The following is a 23,393-nucleotide window of genomic DNA, read 5'->3' on the forward strand; positions in this document are numbered from 1 at the left end:
GTTAGCCTGGAGTGCAAGTCCTAGTGGGGGGGGGTTCTCTCCACTGTCTGAGAGAACTTTGTCCTGCAAGTAAAAAAAAAAAAAAAAAAAACTAGAAAATGTAACCCATCTTGTTTGTCTTGTATGTCTTTTCCTTCTTTCATATGTTATGCATTAGCACGTGATCTTTTGTTTGTCCCACGGGTGTGGGGTTCTATGGAGAGCCGTGGTTCCAACCTTTGGGGGTAAGTGAGGCTCACTTCCCCGACCTACCATTCACGCCTCTGCCAAGGGGGGGTTCTCACTGCGTGAGTCAGGGGAGACCCCTGGCCACACATACACTCTATTCTTTAGCAGCTCGTGCTTTCTGTCTTCCTCAAACTGAGACTGGGCTCTATTTCCAGCTGCTGCTATAAAAGATGTGTGAATTGGGTGGAAAAATACTTTTTCTAAATACCTTTTTATTGGCCAGAAATACTTTACCTCTGCATGGAAACAAGGAAGCAGGAGCCATCTATTCAGGAATGTTATAGAAACTGTAAAAGCCTTGTAGTTAGAGTTTCACATAACACTGCATTTCAATCAAAAGAGGGAATATATTGTTAAATTAAATTATTAACTCATACTGTAATTTCTACTTTAATACGTGCTAAATGTGTGCTCCTCAGAAATTTTAATTAAGCAGTGTAATTGGGTGATTTCCATTAATATACTGTGGTGTTGTGTACCTAAGGGTAAAACATAGAATAATTGTTAGGGATCAAATAATGTATAGCACGTCTGCACCAAGATGTTGCATAAATAAGCAATCACTTTTGAGAAATGAATGTCCTAAAGGGGTCGCCAAGCATCTATACATAAGCAGATGGATTGAAGAGCATAGATGTTGAATTTCATATTCTTTGATCAAATAAGCCACCAATGAGCATGCTACAATACCTAAAATAAAACTAAAATAAACATGCAGTTTTTAATACACTTCATCACTTTATCTGATGTTTTGGACAAAACAATGATGGAAAGCATGTACAGTACATTAAATCTTCAACAGCCAGCCATGGTATGACAAAAAGCGTAATACTGGATATTAGATACTGTAAAACCATGTAAATGAGTAAACAAATACTGTGTATAAACTAAATACTCACTCTTCGGATATAAGACATACACAATTATATATTGGGACTGGCCTTTTGTGTTGAGTGGATATTTCTAGACCCCATTAATATTGTACCACTGGGTGAAATAATGTTTCCTGGACCTCTTTAAGGGTCTGCTGTGTTGAAACAGATGCTGTTTCTATGGCATACATGACTCTATGTTTTGATTAAATGAGCTCAGTGATTCCCTGCCTAGAATCTTATGTAACAATTTAAATTTTCACAACAAATTGCACTTGTTCTTTTTTCTACTCTTTAAATTAATTGTACTCAGCGGTCAGTTCAATAGGCAGAGCACTGCAGAGCGTTACGAGGCGCTTTCTGTTGAACTGCTTGCAAGCCAAGAGTGCTTCGTAACGTTAGCTAAAATTCCAAGGCGCTTATTCGGTGGGCGTTTCAAAATGGCGAATACCAGAGCTGTGGCTGTGGTTTAATTTCCTCACATACTGGACTTGTTGACCAACATATTTGTATGCATTCTTTTTAGTAAAAAAATAAAATAAAATCTGAGCATAGTTAATTTACTATTTTTCCTTTTAAATGAAGTTAATCTGCAGCATGCTACATTCAAAATGCTCTGTTTTTTAAAAAGAAAAAATATTATGCTGTGTTAAAAGTGAACTACATGTAAAGCTGTTTTTTTTTTTTTGTTTTGTTTTTTTAGTTTTACTATTTCTGCAAAATTATTAGGCTTTACAATGTATCTCGGCTGATAAAGCACAGCAGTATAAGCTACGCTGAAAAATTTAAACCCTTTTTTCCTGGAAAAAGGGGATGTTAGAATTAGATAAAATCAGATTCATTTGTAGTGTTACATTTCTATCTAACCAAGAGCACATTATAAACAAAATGATATGTGTACTATAAACCATATTTTATAGTACGTATTCAAAGAATCGTTGAAGAAATAATTTCTTTGGAAAGTTTTTTTATTTTTTTTATTTACTGTATAAAAATGTTACTGGGTTGAATAATTGTTGAAAAAATTGTTTTATTTTTGGACAGTGATTTTTTTAAAATTATTTTATTTTGCTGTACAACAATACTTACATACAATAGAAACATCTTAATTGCAAGTGTAAAGTGCACTGTAGCCACCTGTAATTAAAACATGCAACATGCAACAATCGCAGTAGTGAGGAACAATGCTGTCAACGTAGTTTTCAATCCGTACTGGACTTCTGCATGTGTTTGAATTCACTACCGCTAAAGCCACGGTGTTGGCTGTCGATGCAAGTGCAACAGAGGCATTAAACAGCAGATTTACTGCACAATCTTCCATAAATTCATCCAAAAACAACGCTAGTGCTGTGTTTTCTGTCATCTTGAAAATTCTCTCTGTGTAACAAACTGTTCACAAATATAAGATGAACAGTTTTAGCGGAAAAAAATATATAAATAAAAATGTGAATATGCCTCACTGTCTTTTCTTTACCGCCTTTCCATTTGACACAGACAACAGTGGCAATCTTTCTAATCATGTAAAACATTGTTTGAACACTTCCTACCTGCTGCTGATTGACTGTTGACATTTCAAACACAGATGGTATGTAACCCCCGGCTGTGATCTTCATATACAGTTCTTGCTGATTTATTTTATTTTAATATATATTTTTATATATATATATATATATAGTATTATATATATCTATATATATATATATATTATATATAATATATATATTAGTAATCAAGTAGTGATGCCAAAAACACCACACGCATCTAGCTATACATAAGCCTTGAAAAGGTTTATCATAGTTGCAACCTGAACTGTTGAAGAGGGGTACCGACAGATTTAAGTTGGAGCTCAACACAGTCAAGGCACTATGGGTAGATTTTGGCAATATCCTGGTAGCAAACCAATTTACAGTATTATTAAAGTGTAAGTAAAGTAAGTCAGCATAGGTGGGTGCAAGGTTCCCTACAGATGCATCATCTGACTGATTTTCTTTTTAAGATGTTGTGCAACAAGAGCTAAAATGTATTTATTGGCTTTATATAACATTATTTTTTTTTTTACTTTTTCTACAGATTTGCATCTTTTGCAAATCTATGGCATTTGCCTCCAATAGTGTTTTGGTGCTACATACCACATTTTACAATGAATACGTTTGATACTAGACCTTGCTGAAATGCCCTACACTTTAATCACCATGTGTGAAGTGAACCAAACGTGTTGAAATCTGCTATGGTTCTAGGTTTATGGGATATCATTCTGAATGACTGATAACAGCTGCTGAAACACATAGAAGCTGTAGAATATCTGTTTGTAAAACATTAATAATCACACAGCTAAATTACAGACTGCGGAGATTACCATAACATTTCAATTTGTGTTCCTAAGTCTTCTGTCTATGCTGCTTAATTTCTAGAAATCTGGAAACAATTGGGCTCAATGAGTGTTAAGTTTTCAAGTTAGACCTTTCAAATAAGGCAAATGTTATGAAAATCAAACAGCTGCATATTTTGGCAATGTTTATACATTGATACGTGTTTCTCTGGTGATTTTATATGATCACCATCATCCATATTGGAAACCATCTAAGATGCAGTGTTGATACACAGCAGCAGCTTCAGGAAGATGGAACAAGATTGATATGAAAGTGACAGAACAAGAAATGATACAGTACTTGAGCTAGCAAGTAGTAAAATGTTAAGGAAGACCATGTTAGGAAAAAAATAAGGTGATACACAAGTAATCGACCTTAGAATAGACCTTGTCAAGGAAAATGTCAAGCCTGGTGATATGTTTCCGTATTACAATCAGCAAATTCGATATGATATAAGCACATTTTTCATTATAGCACCTGTAGCAGGGCGGTAGGAAAGCACCTGCTTAAATGTATAGTTAGTTTATTTTTAGAACAGGGTCTGACCCTCCGCCCCTGTGTTAGTTTGTATTTATTATGATTTATTTATTGTATTTATGATGGCGTGTTTATTTTTGTACGTATATCAATAACGGTGAAAGCCATGTGGTTTGTTATTGTTTTGTTTTATTTTGAAACGTTTTACATAGAAGAATATTTATATTTATAAACACTTTAAAAACATTCCTTAAAAGATTATGAACAGAACCCGAAAAAATTTATATTTAGCCCACCCCATGAAACCCATTGTTATTGTAAATTGCTTGTGTGTCTTTTAATGCAGTTATATTCACTATACTTGATAGATTTTCCAGCAGCCTTCAGAACTCTCCTTTATGCAACAACCTAGAATGTCTCTGATAATGAGGATCCTGTGATTCCTCACAATCAGAATCCTTTATGTTGCTAATGATAGTAGTACAAAATATAATTCACCTTTTCTACTAAGAAGTTTGTGGTTTTCAATCAATAATGTGCTGCCGAGGCCCTAAATCCTACAATAATTAAATGGATGACAGTCCTCACATTTGCATATTTTTTCTCTCATTATTCTTTCACCATTTCAGCTGAGCTGTGCTTCTACTGGCTGTAAGACAAGACCTGTTACGCATCACTCTGCCCTATGTAATGTTTGGCTCAGTCCACAGGCTCTGACAGCTGTTGGTGTCAGTCTGTAGAGTTGGCTCAGAACTTGCATCTCAGTCTTTGTCACAGTACTCTGTCCACCTGGGGACTGTTGTTACCTCACAATGGCTTTCCTTCATAAACTGCTAAACCTTGTAACTAAAGCCAGAGAAACAGTCATCCACAGTAGGGATGTAGCTGGCATTTTATCCATGAATTGTGCACACAATGCTACCAGGCCTTAAACAGAATCTCCTTTTTACAACTGTCACAATTTTGTTATGTGAGAATGGAAAATATATATTTTTCCCTGAGATATCAAAAATTTAAATTAAAAAAAAGCTGTAACAATAGTATTAATTATTATATTAATTTTAAAAAGTTTGTAGTGATGTGAGAAATTGTAGAATACTAGAGAAGATTGTCAAATTGTTTACAGCTATTGTAACAAATTAAACACACCCTACTCTGTGTGTGTGTGTGTGTGTGTGTGTGTGTATATATATATATATATATATATATATATATATATATATATATATATATATATATAATTCCAGCTCAGGCTTTTTGGTGACACTTGTGATTTATGATACCAAAAAGCTACAAAAGAATGACAGCTTTATTATGTACAGTTGGATGTACCTTTGTCCTTCTATAAAATGTAGTTTATTTAAAAATGCTAAATACCCACAGTCCTCCAGGTGCATGTCCTAGTCTCTACGACTTATTTCATTTCTGTAAACAGGATGCTTTTCCATCTTTTCCTAGGCCCCAAAAAAGCCACAGCTGCAACCCTTCATTTCTGTACTGCAAGGTCCTTCAGGCCACTGTGTGGGGATCAGCCAATATTCCCTCAGCGAGACACTGTCTGGTATAATAGCTGCTTTGTTTTAGAAGACACAAGAGCACATCTTTCCTACCCAGCTATAGTACAGTAGCAACATCTGGTCAAACAGAAATGTCAGGCGCAATTGATAATGTACACGTGCCTGTAGGATCTGTGGTACGGAACGGCCCAGAGGATCTTTGTCCCCAAACAAGGACAGCATCCATCTTGTGGAAGCTCAGCTAGGTGAAAAAAAAAGTTTTCCTCTAAGTTTTTCAGTGGCGGTTAGAGAATCACTTGGCTCTTACAGGAATATTCAACCCTTTTATTGCAGTGTGGCTTGCTATTAATGGAGTACATTATTTACCATGTCACATCTGAAAGTGAACCCAATCAATGCTAAATTTCCTTAAGTGCTACTATTTCATTAAGGCCTAAATATGTAAACACACCATCAGAACCATACTTTTAAAGTAAACAAAACAGGCAGTAATACTTTATTAAAAAGAGCAGTGACATGTAAGGTCCTGCACACAATTTCTCATTGTTTTCCAAAACTCCAGTTTAATAAATGTATTTTTTTTAATCTGTTTGCAGCCCTTAATTCTAACAAATGTAATTGGTACAGAAAGGTTAGGTTGACACATGGACTGTATTTTCTTTTTGTGTACATACATGTAATACTCCAGTTCACTGCATCACTGAAAATGATGCCTGTAACAATGACAAATAAATGTCAGGGATGTCAGAATCACTGGCTTGTCTATGTGCATTATAGGTCAAGTTTTAGCATATAAATATAAAATCCTTAAAATATAGAATCCATCCCCTCAAAGCAGTCGTCCCTGACCTTCGCGGTCTAATGCATAATGTTCTGCTTACATGCGTGTGTTGGATAATTAACTTTTGAACTGTTAACAAACTGTATTAAATTCATGCCAGTGAACCAAAGGCATGGTTGTTGTGTTTTTTTTTTGTTTTTTTTTTAAATCAGTACAAGAACTCATCTTTATATATTAACTGTTCTGTGTGGGAGAAATAAAATACTTTTTTTTGTTTGTTTTATATTGGCTATTTACTATAACTTGTTTTTTTAACTTCATTAAAAGTTACTTACAGAAAGGTTGACAAAAATCAAGCACATCCTGCCAACTTAATTTGCTAATCTTAAACAAATTACCAACAAAATAATTGTATATCATTCTGTACATATGAAACATATCTATTTAATAAAAAAGGAAACAATTCAGGCATTAATTACGGAGCAAGGTACATTAAAATTTGAGGAAACAAACAGAAACAGTACTCAATTATAATTAAAAAAAAAAAAAAGATTCAATTTATGAATTTATCTGTAGTAGTGGTTGCCAACCTTTTTCAATGTAGGAACCCATATTTTTTCACAAATGCATTTTGAAACTACTTTTTATGTGTACATGTATAAGTGCATGTAGAAAGTAAAGTATTTATGTACCATACCATCATCACTACCAGGTCAACAAGGAATGTTGTCATTTTGCGCATTGAAAGTTGCTGATGGCAAAGTTCCTGTTTCTTTTGTTAATTTCTTTTTTTTTAAATTCTGAATGATTGTGGTTAACTGGCGACTCAATTTTGCAAGTTTAAGAGTTTTGTTTGACAAAACCTCCTGACAAATAATGCATTGGGGCTTGGGTCACCCTCGGATCCAGTAAATGTAAAAATGTTTTGGTCCTTGCAACCGTTAGCTTGTGTAGCAAATAAATCACTTACTGAGTCACAAACTTTGCTCAATGTACATATAAAAAACACTGGAATACGAAGACGAAGTGGGTGGGAAGAAATTAAAAAAAATTAAAAATGATTGGAGATTGTACAGGGTGTTACACTTCTGATGGGCTGTGGTGTGCAAATGAAATGGAACTGGTGGCACACAGTCGATAGGATTTATAGCATTTTGGTTAAATGTGACAGCTTCAAGAACAGACTGTACACGTTATTTCCTGAAGTAGTGTTAATATAATTTCCTTTTAGCATATAGTCGTGTGAGATATTAAACTTGGCTGAATAAACCCATTTAATAACATGGAGCTAAAACCGATCATTCACACTACAATTTACAAGTCAAGCTACAAATACAGCGTCTTTTTGTTACATGTTTATGTTACTGTATGCAGCTAACTGCTCCAAAACATATGGAAATAATAGGGATATTCCTATATCCCTGGCAACACTGTAGCTCATATTCTATAGTGTTGAAAATGAAAAATACCAAAACTGGTTTTAATGGTTTTTTAATGCAAATGCGGAGGTTTTTTAATGCAGAGCGAAAAGACTGGGACAGCCAGATTACGTTGTTTTTTTTCCCCCCCTGAACAGGATTAGAAAGATGTGTGTTTATGTGAATGCTGGCTAAAGACAATATGCCTTCACAATGTGTAAGTTATTTAGTAATTGTTTCACATTAAAAAGCTGTTTCAGTTAATGGCAGCTTTGCTTGGTATTGCATCAAAGGGAGCTGTAATTGTAAACAGCCCTAATAAAAGAAAAATGCAGACAGCATACATGTTTTATAATTATATATCACATGGTTAAAGTTGCTTGTTGTGTTGCTTAGTAATAGTGTGTGTAGAAATGAGTTTCTGCCAAACTGCGTAACCAAATTTTGGGAGTTGTTTGCTGACCACCTGGAGTTTACTCACCTGCCACAAGGGAACCACTGATCTATAGGCATTCTCTTAAGTCCTTCGAAACCGCACTTTGTTCCTTTCACTCTCATCAGTATTAGAATCTGAGGTCATTAATGTGGGAGGGGACACATCTGGTGATTGGCTAAAACAGTCAACAAAGGGAAGGGGAGGCCAGCTGCAGAAATGGAAGAAGCATCTTCCTCCCCCAAGCGTACAGTGGCGTCTGAGTGGAGGACTTTGATCAGGCAGCTGCCTCCGCGGTAAAGCTATGTATTTATTCTGGCATGTTACGTATAAATGAAAAAGCGCATTAATTTTAATATTTGAGCAGGCAGTGCCTCATCTGACGAGCCGCTACCGACCTTAGCTTTAAATGGGACATTGCAACTCAGTGGATCTATCCAGCGCTTGTATACTGTACCAGAGCCGAATTAACAAAATGTGATGACAATTTACAGCCAGTGTCTCATCATTATATCATGGTATTTGTAAAGCCTCTTTACCAGCAGGGTTAAAATAATGAGTGTCACTGTATCCTCACAGCATTTGCTGTCCTCATTATAAAACAGTAGCTCCCACTAAACAGAGCGATATTGAGTTTCTAAAAGGGCAAAGGTATTTGGCATACATTTTTTGAGAACGTTTAAAACAATTTTCTATTTTCCAAACATTTGCTTTCCAATACCAGGTTTATAAACAAGTGCTTCTTCTACTTCTGAGTCTTGTCCAGAGCTTCTGTTTCTATGCACTTCATTCCACAGCCTGCAGACACAGTGCCATTTTAACAATGATAGCAGGGAACTGGAGTCTGCTGTTAAGGCTCCTCCTCCACTGTCAGTGTGTGCCTGCTGAGAGCAGGCTGTAATCTCCTGACCAGCTGTCTTTAGCTCTCTTCAATCCTCTGTGACAAACAGGATCTATTTCCTACAAGAGCCTCGAGACTTGTTTTTTTTCCCATATGTTTTGTCCCCAGCACCTCTGCCAGTTTCCTCAGGAACTGCTCAAGGTGCCAGTGTTACGCACCCTGATCCAATCCCTGCTTGCAGCTTTGGATTAAACATAATATTCTTGTGCCACATCAGAATTGCAAATATATTCTACAAATCCTCTAATTTGTTTTAAAAAAGCCCTAATATCAATACTCCAAAGACTAGTTTCCTAGGTTGAGTGGAGTCTAAGCTAATCACCTAATTTGTGCCAAACACTAATAAGCACTTCAGAAGATGTAACTATGGTGCTTTTAGAAAATTATAGGGTGTTGTGACAAAGTGCCCGCCCCTGTGTGTATTTTCTGTTATATGTTGCGTGTGGTCTGTTTTAATGTTGGTGTATAGTCATTGGTACACGGGATATAAACGGGTCTGTAACACAAGTGTTTAAAATGTATATTTGAATGTAGGCACGAGGATTGCACAGCACTTCACGTGCAAGTAAAATGTAATAATATGTGAGCACGGGGAATTGCACTTTATTAATTCACATGCAGTTGTACCGAGACTCCAATTGAATGATTGATTAGCAATCGAGTCTTGGTACAGCTGCATAAAAGCAACATGTTTTCACCCACTCTGGGATGTGTGTTCGGTGAGTGGAGAACGGGATTGGAGACGGAGGTAAAGAGAAGAATAATAATAGTAATAATCGTTAAAAGAACTCACCGTGTTTGTCTGTTTGGTCCGTTTTGTTTGTCTGTTTATTTTGGCTACCAGTGCCGTGTCATGTGTTTTTCGTTTAATACAACCGTTTATTTTCTGTCTGTTCTGTTCACCCATTAAATGCTGAGCAAAGTCATTCGCTCAGCTCAACCAAACTCAATTTTTCTGTTTTTTTTTCCTGTTTCTGGTCTGACGCCACCCACTCCGGACATCTTTGTGACAGGTGTACATAATAAAAGCACAATAAAGTCTCTGATGTGCATTTTTGCCTTGCATGCAACCAGATTGTCTACTATTTTGGTGTTCTTATAATTGACTCTTCTTTATTGGGTAATGCCTTGAGTCAATTCAAGTGCAATGCAATTGCATGAACTTGTACTGATTAATATTACAAATAATAGCTTGTATTGTCAAGGTATGTAGAAAAATAATCTACATAACCTAGTCTGGCCATATAGTATCTATCTGTCAACATCAATATTGATGTATTTGGGTTCCAGACATGTCAGAAATGTGAAACATGAACAGTCATGAGTTGTTAGGTAAGGTTTAGAGTAATGTTACTGTAGGGTCAATGTTAGGAATAAGGTTAGGGTAAGTTTAATAATGTACAATTTGACAGTCTTCTGGTCTAAAATTATTTCAGATGGCTGCTGAACATATCCACAGCCTTTTTTTTTAAATTTCTTTTATGGTACCTTTTTATGAACCAATTATGGTTCTGTTTTTTTTTACTCTGTGATTATGTATTACTGAAAGCAACCTAACATTGAAGCAAAAGAACCCAGCAGGGAACGTTTAAAATTGAGATTTTCTGTGTGGCATCTTATATATTAGACTTAAACCCCTTGCTAGTGTTACATAGAAGCCCTTTTTTCTACTAAGTAAAGGATAATTTACTTCAAATTCCCAGATTCCAGATTCCAGATTGTAAGGATTTATATGTTTAATGCTTAATAAAATGTTCTGGTAATTTGTTAAGGAAATTAAATGAGCTCAGAAAAATCTTCACCTTGTTTGGGTTCATGTGTATGCTGAGAATCAGAAGCAGCTCATTTCAAACCTTTCCCCAGGAAGGTTGAGTGTATAAACTGTGCATTATGTAGTCTTTTAAAAAAGTCAACACGAAGATCAATGTTTTTTGTATTGTACCTGTGCACGTGTACTGTACCTGTAAAATTTTAAATAGATAATTACTGAGTGTTTTGCTTTGTATGTTTTCTTGATATCATATTATGAATCCTAGCATTACATATCAATGATGGCACCCCTATCCTAGTGGCAAATAACAAAGCATTCAACAACTGTGATAAAGATAACTGATACTGTATGCAATGTTATCATAAAGTAATTGCACACAGGAATTGTTGTTTATTTAGTCTTTGTGTATGTTTTTAAAAACAGCTATAAGGATAGCAGAAACCCAATTTAGATTGCAGAAGTAAAGCATGGGCAGTCCTTAGCACAAGTTCAGGATTGTTCATGCTAAACATATTTCCATTGCCAATTCCACTGATCCCCCTCCTCCACATAATGTACATTGAAAAATAAGATTCGTAAAACGGCCTTGCTGTATGCTTCAATTTTCTTTACATTGATATTATTACAATGGAAAATACATTCATATTTTCATAACAAATTATTACTCTTACCTTGTGACAATATTGACTAATAGTTTTACAGGAAATATTTACAGATATGAAGAAGCTTTATGATTTCAATACTAATACACGCTGCTTTATTTGTAAAACAATATGCCTTCCCTTATATTGTCCTGTATGACGGTTACAGGTTTGAAACTGTACAACATAAAGCTGCCATCAGCTTTATCATGAGCCTAATTGAAGAATATGTGATATCATATATATATATATATATATATATATATATATATATATATATATATATATATATATATACAGTTGTGGCTGAGGATGTACTCACTACTTGTTTTTTCTATTTATATTTCATTCTATTCTATTGTTTGCCTTATCTAGGTTTTCTAAGCACAGGTGACCAAGCTGCTAAAGGAAACTATGGATTGCTTGACCAAATCCAGGCTCTGAGATGGATCAAAGAAAATATTCAAACTTTTAAAGGGGATCCCAAGAGAGTAACAATATTTGGATCTGGAGCTGGGGCGTCGTGTGTTAGTCTGCTGACACTGTCGCATTATTCAGAAGGTAAATTCAAATAATTATTTAAATTTTAATTCTCTGTGTTTTTACATGTTTTGTTGGTTTTGTTTTATCATAACATTTTCAAAAAAGAGATCCCTGAAAATGTATTTACAGTTAATGAGTTTGGGAGGTACTATAGTACAGAGCAGTAGACATTTTGCTTGATAATGTTACGGGTACACCGTTTTACAATGACACACCTTGCTGTTGAATTGGGTGCAAGGACTCACAATACAAGTACTGTAAACAACACAAACAGAAAAGATACAAATGTCACAAGTGGTGATCATGGAAATCAATCTGAGATCAATGTTACCTCCTAAAAACTGCTAATAAATTCAAGCCATGTCAATTTGAAGCATGACAGATCAGAGACTAGTTGTTATGTCATTTCTGCCTATAGACTATGGAGAAAGGTTTTTTCTTGCGTGGTAGACACCTTGATTCTCAGCCTTGCTGAATTTGATAATGTGCTGTCCACGGTGCATGTGCTCTATAGACTAAACCTTTCATAGAGTCCAATTAAAACATTTAGGTGATTTAGTTTTTAAAAAAATCAGGTCTTTACTGGCAACTGTGAGCCCAACATTGTCCTGCCCGCTCGCACTAATACACACAGAAAGCCTGCTGAATTAAATAGAAATGGCAAGAAAAACGTTGTTCAGTTGTGATTGCTAGCCTGTTCATTAGCAGTGTTGTTACTTTTATATTATTGACTTTTGTAATTTTATTATTTTTCAACCAGCTGTTTTAATACCATCATATCCATTGCATTTTATAAAATTAACGTTGTTTTCGGAGTATATCGTGCCCCCATTTACATATTATTAAGAAAGATGAAGAGGGGTACGTGGAGTGCATCGAAGCATGTTATTTGATACTTTTTTATATATATATTTGGCACGTTTCCCGTGAATGTGCAAGCAACACGGGAGCGCACGTGTCGCACGTATAGTTTCGTGCCCGTGTTTATGTTGAGTGTATTGCAGACTTCGAACTTGATATGCTTTTTCTTGCACTGAAGCAGAGTTACAGTAGTAGACGAATGTATACTGCTTGTATCTATGTGAAGTATGCAACGGAATCTAGTGTTAAGAACCGATAACAAGTCCCTAAAACAGCGTTCGTTATCCATAGGAGCGTGTAATACAAAAAACTGATTACAGGAATGATAAAGTGTGAGGAACGCATCGGAGTGCATTTTACACCAATGCACAGCTATATCCAAAAACCACGATATGCAGCGTTTGAGGTGTTTTACTCTTGACTACCCTCCAACAAGTATTGGGACAGTCATAAATGTGCTTGTTTTTTTTATGTTTTTGGATGTATAATACTAAGTGTTTATACAATATACATAAAAAATAAAACAAAGAGACTTAACTGGTCCATCTAAGACCCAACTTATATACGTACCAAGGAAGAAAAAAGTCTTTACAAGCAGCTTTTAAACTTTGAACCAGCTGTCTAAACACAGTACTGATCATCAACATGCACATATAAAATGTACCACCATATAGCAAAAACAAAATCTTTTAAAACAAAGGACTTGCATTAGAATATGGACAAGCGTTAGTGCATAGTGAAAGAAAAATGTTGTTTTGAATACACATGTTAGTGTGAGTTGCTGATGGAAATAAGTATAGCCCACAACCTATCTGACTCATACTGTCAAACTTAAATGATTCATCATGTAAGCAACTGCAAGTTACAGTCTGCTAAAGGGTCCTCCAACTAATTCTAACACAAAATGGGAGACAGTCAAGGGATGTCTCATTAAGATTAGTTTCCCATGTTTGTTCATAATTGTATACACTCTCAGTTAGTATACAACGGTCCCTTGTGGGTCAGTCTTCAGTGTGATTAAAAACCCCAGATAATGAGTCACTATACACTGTACAAAAGATAATGTATAATCACAAAAGCAAGAACAAATTATATCCATCAGTTTTTTTTCTGTCACCCAGTATTGAAGATTTACCAAATGCTTACAAGACTTCTGCCATCTCAGCATCTTTCAGTATGACTGAGAGGTTTGCATATTGCTTGATACAGAACACTGTGTAATGCTTACAACAAACCAATTAAGTTACCTTAGCAGTAACCCATGTTGTAAGGCAGTGATATATTTTTTTATTCACACAGCCCAGCCATAAATCAGCTGGGGAAAGTAACCAAACTATGCATTATTGAATCCTGTGGTTGTAATAGCCATGGAAACAAAAATGTCATTTCCTGTGCCCTTATTGCCAATAAATCTGAGCATCAGCATTGTTACAAATAATGACTGTATAACTATTGCACAAATATTTTGATCAGATTGCTGTTGTGCATGTTTTTAATATTTCAAAGTTATCTCAAGTGGGAAATTACTTGAACATAAAATACAACAGTTTTTTTGGCTTTGTGTTAGCAATATTATACAAATAAAAAAGCAGACCAGATTCTTTTAGACTAACTGTACTCTTCTGAAATGCCAAACTTCATATCCTAATTTTTATTTATTTCATCAGATCTTTTCCAGAAAGCAATAATACAGAGTGGGACTGCATTGTCAAGCTGGGCGGTTAACTACCAGCCTGCCAAGTACACCAGGATGTTGGCAGAAAAAGTTGGCTGCAACATGTTAGATACTATTGATTTGGTTGAGTGCCTCCGAAACAAGAACTACAAAGAGCTCATAGAGCAATACATTACTCCAGCAAAATACCACATCGCCTTTGGGCCCGTCATCGATGGAGATGTAATACCAGATGACCCACAGATTTTAATGGAGCAGGGGGAATTCCTTAATTATGACATCATGCTTGGGGTGAACCAAGGAGAAGGATTTAAATTTGTTGATGGCATCGTGGACAGCGAGGATGGGGTGTCGGCAAATGACTTTGATTTTGCGGTGTCCGATTTTGTGGATCATTTGTATGGCTATCCAGAAGGAAAAGATACCCTTCGGGAAACCATCAAATTCATGTACACCGACTGGGCAGATAAAGAGAACCCTGAAACGCGCAGGAAGACTCTGGTCGCTTTGTTCACTGATCACCAATGGGTGGCTCCTGCAGTTGCCACAGCAGATCTCCATGCTCAGTATGGCTCACCAACATATTTCTATGCTTTTTATCATCATTGTCAGAGCGACATGAAGCCCAGCTGGGCTGATTCAGCTCATGGAGATGAAGTTCCTTATGTGTTTGGCATACCCATGATTGGGCCTACAGATCTCTTCAACTGCAACTTTTCCAAGAATGATGTCATGCTGAGTGCTGTGGTTATGACCTACTGGACAAACTTTGCCAAAACTGGGTAAGTTACATGTTACTTTCATAAAGTATAGCAATACTAAAACAAGCTTAGGAAACTAATTGCCAAACATTTACTGATCAGTATGTGTTAGGTGGATGACTGTATGATGGTGCAAAGAAGCAGCCTATGTGTACAGCAGCTCTTCAGCAGTCGAAAATCAGTTGATTTAATGGTATTACTGTTTCCCACAGATACATGAGGGTATTTTTGTGAAGTTTTGTCAAGATAAAATTATAGTATTTCATGCACAGCCTATAGTAAGGATTTTATACATTAGAATGTTCAAGCTGCATTGCTCAAATAGCCAATCTCAGGTCCCTTACTGAGTGATAATGGAGCTATTTCCATTGTAAAGTTAAGCCATCTTGTGAATGTGGGCCTTTACTGGGTCTTTTGTCATACACATTTTTAACTATCTGTCCAATGTATGTTTAAAATTTTCAGCGATCATCCCGCTCCAAAATCTAAAGCCAGTCAAGGAGCTTGACATGGGATGTTGTCTCCAAGCACAACCCCAGTCATAAACACAATTATAAACATTTAAACATACGATTTCTCCTCTGCTGACCGATGGGTCTTAATCGTTTTAGCAATTTTAATATCTTTATTGTGTGATCTATAGGTTTGCAGCGGTACAAATTTTTCACATCACAATCCCAGCGGAATAGAAAATGACGATGCCCCAATATTATCACGATAAATTATCATCTGGATCTAGAATATAAATATTTTTTCTTTTAGGTCATTATTTAGATATAGAAACGAGCAGTTATAGCAATGCCATCAATATAGTATTGAATAGTACAGAAAAAAGAAAATATATATTTCACAGAATTGTATTCTTGTCAACTGCCAAAAGTAGTACAATGACACATGTCCAAACAGTAAAATGACTGCAACACTAAATACATTTTAATTTCATTGAATGATGTTGAATTTACAAAGATAAAGAAGAGAATATTGTCTACAATCAGGAGTCAAACTCAGTTGTACCAACATAAAAATATAGATATTGAATGTTTTACTGGAAAGAAACATATCACTGCTATCACAACCAGTCCCTCAGTGGAAACCACATGCCACAAGCTCGTCACTCCCCTGGGGCTTGTCTTACATGTCACATGACACACAAAGATCTTTTCCTGTGATGGGAATTAGACTCAACCGTAAGCCTTTGACATTTGTTCCAAGTGTGGATTGCTATATGATGCTGCATATATCTGACTTAGTTACATTATCTGGGCCATTATTGCGGTAATTGATTTGACACACAATGCAAATGAAAACAATTTCTGTATCGCGATATAACAGTATAACTGGTGTATTGCTGCAACTCCTGTGACTGACACCTTCCCTATAACATGTTTTTTTTTTTTGTTTGTTTGTTTTCTTAACTATGTTTTGTACAATCATTTTGATTGCAAATCTGCACGGTCAAAGAAAGATTATTGCTGATCATTATTAATGGTTTCGCTCAGCATTTAATGAGTGAACAGAACAGTAGATAAAAAGGTTGTAACAGAAACAGCACACGGCATGTGAGGCCAAAATAAACAGACAAACAAAACGGACTAACACTTAAACAAACAGTGGACTAACAGACAAACAAGGTGAGTGAAAACAATGGTTATATATATATATATATATATATATATATATATATATATATATATATATATATATATATATATATATATATATATATATATATATACTTTGTTTCGTTTTCTCGTTCTTAATTCTCTCCTCTCCACACCCGTTCTCCACTCACTGAACACACAACCCCGAGTGGGAGAAAACATGCAGCTTTTATGTAGCTGTACCGAGACTTGATTGCTAATCAATCATTCAATTGGAGTCGCGGTACAACTGCACGACAATAATTTAGTGTACCATAGTTCCACCCTCTTTCTAGATGACCGACTTCCGCCTAACGCTGGGAATGAACTGTTGGGCCATCCAGTTCAGGGTACTCTGTTCCCTTTACACAGCACCCTTTCTAGGTCGGGAGGGTGATCTAACACCAAGAATCATTCAATCTCTGTCACAACATCACAATAGTTTGTTGACTACAGAACCTCCATTCATTCAGCAGTAAGACTTGATAAGAGGGGATTACTGGATCCCGAAATCAATCCAAAATAAAAAAAAAGCACTGTACAGTGTAAAATTCGATAGTGACCAAGATTAAATTAAGTCTAGGCCTAGTTGTAAAATGCCAATCTGATAATCAGCCCCTGAGCTGTATAAATCAGCTGTAACAGTCATTATAGGTTACTTGAAAATATCAGAATTTAGTATAATAGTATGTACAAGTTCTTATCCAAACTGATATACAGAAGCAAGTTCCTATAATTTCTTATTTTAAAATGTTTTTCAACCTTAAGAAGACGTTGAAACCACAGTGTCTGTCCTCTACATGCAAATAGTGCACTTAAATGCACAACAGCTTGATGCCCCAGTCTGCAATTCTAATAATCTCTGCATCATTTTAACTGCAAGAAAAAAGCAAGCTGAAACACTGTCTGCCTTGCCTGCTGTTAGGCTAATTCTAGAAATCTGGGTCGATATATCTGAATTTCCCTTCAACGGAAATTCAATTCTGAATATTTTGCAATCTCTAATAAGGTTACAGACAAAGGACAGATATGTCAACATGGCAGGCATGCTTTATAAAAGAAACATCTTTGGGTTTTTCAGTCATCACTCATGTATTCCAAGGTTGCAGTCTGACATCTCTCCTTGAGACACCCTGTGAATTCACAGCAGCAGAAAGTGTCAAAAGAAAGGCGTGCATAATTTGCCTTTAATATGAAATGTGTAGGTTGATACAGAACCCTAATACTTTGAATTATAATTTCAGTTTCAAGTCTGCCAATGGCAACTAGAACCATTTGTACTGGAACACCTTAGGTTGCATGGGATGTACAGATGCAACCACCTTTTCAGGTGTTTGAATGCACTTGGCTGTCTGTCTGTATATCAGAAATTTCTACTTATGCATTCTGGAAAAGAAGATCACAGGGATCTACTTTTACATATTAGTTATAATGTTGTATTTAAGGATGTGCAGAAGATAATAGCCTTAAGGAATAGAAAGAAGTCAAGCGTTGAATTGACAGCTGAACTGGCAGAAGGCACAGGTGTTGTTGTCCACCCATCAACAGTCCAAAACACTTGTGACCATTGTTCCATAGTCCAATTTCTGTGTTCTTGTGCATATTTCAGCCTTTTTTTCTTGCTCCCCTTTCTTAACAGAGGTATTCTTGCTGCAACACATCCTTTAAGTCCTGATTTCAAGAGTGACCTTGAATGAGCACTGTTGATTTGATGTGCAATGATACCTGTGCCTTCTGCCAGTTCTGTTGTCAATTCATCGTCTGTCTTCTTTCTGTTCCTTAAGGATATTATCTTCAAGTATTGCTCATCCTGGTTAGACAGCTTTTGTGTCTTCCAGTCCTGGGTTTGTCAGTTACAGATGGTGTTTCTCTGTATTTGTTGATTATGTTTCGGATACCACACCTTGCAAAATCAAGTTATTTCACTCAATGTTTTTCCTTCTTTATGCAAGCCAAGGTTGTTATAATAGTAGAAAACACTAATGGAGGCTTTCAGTAAATTGTTGATGCTCATAATGCATCAGAGTAGAAAAATGCAACATGTCTAAGATTTTTGCACAGCACTGTATGTGTGTATATCTATCTATCTATCTATCTATCTATCTATCTATCTATCTATCTATATATATATATATATATATATATATATATATATATATAGATAGATAGATAGATAGATAGATAGATAGATAGATAGATAGATAGATAGATAGATAGATATAGATAGATAGATAGATAGATAGATAGATAGATCCACGCATGCCTCCACGCTTCAGCAGATAAACCTCTAACAATCACAAGTGCTCAATCACAGCAGGAGAATAGATCAAAACAGACTACTAACCCTTGGCGACTTCACTGAATGGACTCCCCCGGGAAGGCAAAAAGTTGTGAGAGCACTCATGGTAACCTTGCAATGTATATTTAATTAATTCATCCAGATAAAAAAGAGGCAGGTGTTAATGTCTGTATAACAGTGCTGTCATTTTGACGCTGCCAGCGTCTTCCTCAAAGCATTCTGGGGAGGCTTGTGTACACTGGTACTAAAAAGACTCTTCTCCAATTAACTTAAGCATGCAATTCATTAATTACACACATTTATGCTATTTCAGCAATTAAGTACAGCTATACAGATAAATGAGTGTTTATAGATGTTTTAAATAACTATTGTCTATATGTACCATAATGTCTACAAGCCTCCACAAGGCAAAAAACATTCATTTGAAATCATCAAAACAGTAAACTTACACCCTATATGTATATTATATTTTAACAGGTGTTCTTAATTTAGTTACATTTGTTTTACATTTATAAAACCAACACAGAAAAAGGAAACATACTCCTAACAACTTAATGTAGATAACAGCATAGTTTTAGAAATGCCTTGAATCATAATAATACAGAGACAGATAATAGCTAAAGAAACAGGGTTCTTCATTAAGTCCCCTCGGCTCTACTGTATCTAGTGTATGTATCCAATAGCACTTATTAATCAGAGCCCCGCCTCTATTTGACATACTGCTCTTCTCTATACCATAAAATTTCAAAGAAGATACTGAACCATAGTTGGCTGTAATATAGTGTCGGGCAATGGCATCATCCATATTTCTATTACGAATGGCTGCTTTATATTAAGCTATTCGTATTTTAAGAGCTCTTTTTGTCTGGCCATTATATACAAGACCACATGGGCATTTAAGCATATAGACAACATGTGAAATATTACAATTAATAAAACTTGTTATTCTATATTTAGTACCGGTATGGGGCTGATGGAAGGCGTTTGTGTCCATAGTATTGGCACAGTGCACACAATGGCCACAACGAAAATTAACATCTGGTTTGCTAGGTAGACAATTTTTCTTTACAGATGGAGAATGTACTGTTTGTACTACCCTGTCTCTGATGTTCTGTGGTCGTCTAAAAGTGATTATAGGGGGCGCTAAGGTTAAGGTGTTAAGTTGTTTGTCACTTTTCAAGATGTGCCAATGTTTAAGGGTTATGTTTTTAATTGTACTCACCTGTGAGTTATATTCAGTGGAGAAACAAATAAGATGAATACTGTCTGTTTTATTCTTATTTACAAATAAAGTATTTCTATTTGTGTGTTTTGCTCTTAAATATGCTCTTTCAATATCATTTAATCTGTAGACTCTCTGTGTAAACCTCTCTCTTATCTGTATAGATTTATTTTCAAACTTATGTGCTGTAAGTGTAGAAATTGACCAACAAGTATGTTGTGTATCAAAGACTGTGGGTGATTACTATTAGCTTGTAATGGTGTATTTCTTTCTTGAGGTTTACAGTATATTGTATTTACAAGTGTATTGTTTTCTCCTGTCACGTGTGGGAAATGTATATTCGTATATTTGTGTTCCTCAGTAAATTTCAGATGAATTAATGCAATCTATAAAAATTCAAGATCTCTCTCTCTCTCTCTCTCTCTGTATATATATATATATATATATATATATATATATATATATATGTGTGTGTGTGTGTGTGTGTGTGTGTGTGTGTGTGTGTGTGTATATATATATATATATATATATATATATATATATATATATATATATATATATGCATATTTATTGTACTGTACCTTACAATGAAGCATACATATTTAGTGTATTAATCTACCATTTTGATAAAATTACAAAATACAAGTTTTAAAGGATACAGTACAATTAATTATAACTAAATTAGCTTCCAGTTTTACAAGTTATTTATAAATGACTTATATTCAAATACAGATCTTGGTAACATTTATAAATATTGTTTGTAGCTCTCATTAAATGCATGGCAAGTAAAAAAAAAAAAAAACGCACCTAACTTTTCGGGCTATTCTAGACTTGTATATATTTTAGAGCATTTTACAGATATCGTGAATCCCCCCTGGTTTGCATCATGGTATAACCATGGATTGGTGGTTGATACAATCCTGGGGCATCCTCCAGTGCTGTAAAATGCTCTAGAAATGCAGCTGTGGCTTATCCTGGTTGAGTACAGTTGATCAAATGAACCCCTAAGTGGTGCTGATCCACATAATGAGTGAGTTTGACACTGTGAATAAAGTTTGTCTCTGCACTGTGTATTGCATTTAGAAACCATAAAAGAGAAAAATTAAAAAAATTAACCAATCATACTTTTACAATTTGGAAACCGAGAGGCATTTTTTTCAGAAATAAAAAGCTATTGCTTGTATTGTAAGGGAATTAATCTTCAAATGTGTCAAGTTAAGAATCAACAGAAACACTGCATTGGGAACTACAGTACTGTCTTTTGTAAGAGGAGTCTGCATTTATATTTCTTTATTTTAATGCCTAGCAGATAACAACAAAGCTGTCTTTCCACTTTAGCTAAGGGCTTTTTCATGCATATATTACTACTAAAGATGTGTTTGATTGCAGTAAGATTTTAATCTTTTCTGCTCTCCCCTTGCAACATTTCATATGGCCCTGTATAATCTAATCACACCTTTTCAGCAATATAACTTAATTTTATTACCAGAAAATCTGGAAAGGGAGAAAACACATTAACATCTCAGTGGAGTCACAATCTAGTTTTGTGACCCATCAGTACAAAATCAGTCACATTATATCAGGTTCTCTAAAGAGCTTATTATCTACTTTAAAACAATATTTTAAGACAACAGGGATATTGACAAGAAAAACGTGAATATCTGTATTCTTTTATTTTGCTATTTAAATCCCTAGTCAAGCCACCTTTCCTATGCATTATTTTTGTTAATCCATGCCTCCCGTTTACCACTCTGCAACTGCATCGCCCTCTGGGGAACAGGTGATGCTCGGCATCCAGCCTTATTGGCCCGGCCGTGCTGACAACATTGTATCTTCTTAACAAACAGCACATTCAGACATTGATAATCATACAGTTTGTCAGTGGCTATTGTTAAATAATAAATACTGTTTTGTCAGTTTTTATTTGTTGTCTTAGAAGATAAAATTACATCCGTTTACATCCCCTCACCTTCTAATTAGCAAGTACCATTTGGGGGCCTTTTTCCTTCTTTCATATCTTATGTTGTGTGCTTATAATACATTTCTTACTGAATGATTGACTGTGTATCTTGTATTTGAGTGTTTAACGATATGAATTAAACTTACGGCATATTTAAGGAGCCCATCTCTTTGAAGTCCAGACCTTTAGGTTGTGAGTATGCTTTTTGTTACAACATCCCTTGGCTTCAATGTGTGATTGAATATTATTGTTTAGTTTTTTAGGTTTTTTTCAGCTTTCCATTTCAGTCAACATTTGCATTTTCATTCAAAGTGGAATCTAGACCAAAAAATATGTGATACAAAATAAATAGTGATTGAATCTAGAGGACTCAATTACACCAAGCCAATATTCTCATTGTCTTTCACATCAAGAAAGCAAATATTTAAAGTTTATTGTGAAAGATCATGTAGGAACATGTATTCAGAGTGATATGTAAGCATGCATGTTTGGGCATATATGAATACCTACATATATACATGTCTGTGATATTTTATTTGTAAATATGTGTTCATATAGATACACAAATAACATACTGACCTAAATGGTGTTACACAATGGGGTCCTGTCCTGTAGGGAGAATATGACATTAAAAAAGCTTGTTCTCAAATATATATATATATATATATATAATGAAATGGCAAATCTTTTTTTTTTTTTTTTTTTTATGGGTTCAGCCACGTTTGAGGGAGTTAAGTTCATATTTAAAAAGGAATGTAAAATAAGTAAAAGTGTAATAAGTGCACAAGTGGCAAGACAAATACAGAATGTAGGTCAAATATGCACAATCGGGCCCTAGTATAAACAGAGTAGACATTCTTCATGACAATCTGCAATCAATCTATTAGCCTTTTATATTTACTGTACCAAATAAATAGATTGTCATTCTTTATCATTTGTTTTCTAATACTAATCTACTCTGGAGTTTATGACACATAGTGTAATAAACTAAAATGTTAAACTATTAAACTGGAGGTCAAAAGTG

General features: G+C 35.2%; 1 protein-coding gene across 1 annotated transcript in view; it reads left to right on the forward strand.

Annotated features, from left to right (window-relative positions):
* LOC121320666 (neuroligin-4, X-linked-like) overlaps window positions 1-23,393 on the forward strand; it is a 66,639-nt gene that overhangs the window by 38,269 nt on the left and 4,977 nt on the right. The window contains exons 4-5 of the mRNA XM_041259214.1: window positions 11,784-11,969; window positions 14,480-15,269. Of these exons, the coding sequence (XP_041115148.1) occupies window positions 11,784-11,969; window positions 14,480-15,269 (976 nt within the window). The remainder of the gene's footprint in view (window positions 1-11,783; window positions 11,970-14,479; window positions 15,270-23,393) is intronic.

The sequence above is a fragment of the Polyodon spathula genome, chromosome 9 (assembly GCF_017654505.1).
Source record: "Polyodon spathula isolate WHYD16114869_AA chromosome 9, ASM1765450v1, whole genome shotgun sequence".
Taxonomy (NCBI): domain Eukaryota; kingdom Metazoa; phylum Chordata; class Actinopteri; order Acipenseriformes; family Polyodontidae; genus Polyodon; species Polyodon spathula.